At 29.4% G+C, this 1,830-nt stretch overlaps 1 protein-coding gene across 2 annotated transcripts in view; it reads right to left on the bottom strand.

Annotated features, from left to right (window-relative positions):
* Nucleotides 1-22: 22 nt before the first annotated feature.
* The window catches only part of LOC136796809 (uncharacterized), a 3,933-nt gene continuing 2,125 nt past the window's right edge, over nt 23-1,830 (bottom strand). For both annotated transcript variants that reach the window (XR_010844560.1, XM_067051553.1), the window contains exon 3: nt 23-351. Coding sequence is in view for 1 of the 2 variants with exons in the window: in XM_067051553.1 (XP_066907654.1) it covers nt 144-351 (208 nt within the window). In the remaining variant the exon portion in view is untranslated. The remainder of the gene's footprint in view (nt 352-1,830) is intronic.

The following is a 1,830-nucleotide window of genomic DNA, read 5'->3' as shown; positions in this document are numbered from 1 at the left end:
GTTGATTCATAGCTATCAGTACTGCAAAATGTATTAATATAGTACAAATATTGTCCTAATTAAACGTTGCGCTATGGTATTTCAAATTATTTCATTCTTGTTGATATTAATTCATGTAGTTATATTTTTAATTCCGCCTATAGCTAACCGCAAGTAAGTGAGGCTAGACAGCCTTTGCTGATTCCTGTTCTGGACTCATCAGTGGACTTAGCTATCCTGCCATCTTCAATGTAGTCCGTGTGTTTGTTCGTCCTTTGAGGATCGTACCAGATAACCTTTCCTCGAACAGTCCAGACACCATTGTTGTTGAAAAAGCCTTCTTCTTCTCGTTGTTGATCGTATAACACTAACCTGTAGGCAAACATATTTTTTCATTAATTAAATTCTAAATAGACAAAAGATGAAAATGAAATGTATAAACGTCCTCACCACGACAGAGTTGATAATAACATTATAATATAATTATAACATTATAATAGTCATACATTTTTTTTAATTTAGTTTTAATGACAATGACAATGATTGGAGCAATTATTGTATGTAAATAAATTTTGCATATCTAATTACAATTACAATTTGAAAAGTAATGTAACAGTTTTAGTCACCGTATTTTTGTAAGAAGAAACTATTAGCATACCAAACCTTATAAAGATAATGAAGAATTTCATTTCAAGTCAACACCTATCTTTGATATTGTTGAAAATACAATTGATATATCATATTAGTTAACATCCTTTGATATGTCATAAACTACTTGAAACTGTTATTATTACTAACCACTTGTGAGTGTAAACCTATTGTAATTTTCTTTTGTATTTTAAAATTTAGTTTTGGAATCCTCACACAAGACTGAAAAGACAGGAAACTGCACGTCGATTTCGACTATTACAGCACTTACTAAACAAAGAGTCCAAACTTCCAATTCATTACAAAATACTGATTTACATGACAATTATAAGGCCAATCTGGACATACGGCGTTGAGCTTAGGGGCTCCACTAAACCTTCGAATTCCTCTCGTATCCAATCCTTACAATCCAAGATCCTTCGTAAAATTCTAAATGCTCCCTAACCACTCAAACCTATTAGTTTCTAATCTTTCTTCCTCTCTTATTCCGGATAATCCTCCGAGGCGTCTGAAAAGAAGATGGCCTCGAGACCTTATATTGTAAAAATGTTTTTAGTGTGCTACCAATGGGTAGTTTCTCTATATGCTTGTACCATTCCGTTATGATTTCCTCAAATTTACTTGATGTGTTTTATGTACAGTTGTAAATATCAATAAATAAATTTAAATAAAAATTATAATTTAGTTTTAATGACAATGTTTCAATTAAACATTATAAATTATATTTTACATATTTGATTACACTTACATAAATGAAGAGAACGTATGTTAAATAGCTTTTTTATTCAGATATTAAATAAACAGTGACATCAATAAGAATGTGTTGTTTTTTTATTTTAATTTTTATAGTAATGTAATAGTTGTAATCAACGTCTTTTTATAGGAAGAAACTATTATTTTACCAAACCCCATAAAGATGAAGAATATTTAAATGGAGATATTAGCTCTGCGTTTGTGGTATCAGAAATAGTTCAATGTTCTATGTGGAATGAAATGAAAAATAACTCTCTAATAATTAAGCACTCAGTCCACTAAGAATAACATTAATGTAAAATTTAAACTCCTGAATTATGGATTAATGAAATTAAAACAAGAAGACAAATATTAAATGTTATCTACAGAAAGTGAAAAGAAAGACACAATTTCATTATGCATGTTCTTGTATAAACATTCTTTATTTACGCATATGTGGAAGATTGATAT

Source organism: Halyomorpha halys, unplaced genomic scaffold (genome assembly GCF_000696795.3).
Source record: "Halyomorpha halys isolate HHAL.00 unplaced genomic scaffold, Hhal_1.1 Scaffold920.1, whole genome shotgun sequence".
Lineage (NCBI taxonomy): Eukaryota > Metazoa > Arthropoda > Insecta > Hemiptera > Pentatomidae > Halyomorpha > Halyomorpha halys.
Note: the sequence above shows the minus strand (reverse complement) of the source record. Positions and strands in the feature narration are given on the sequence as shown.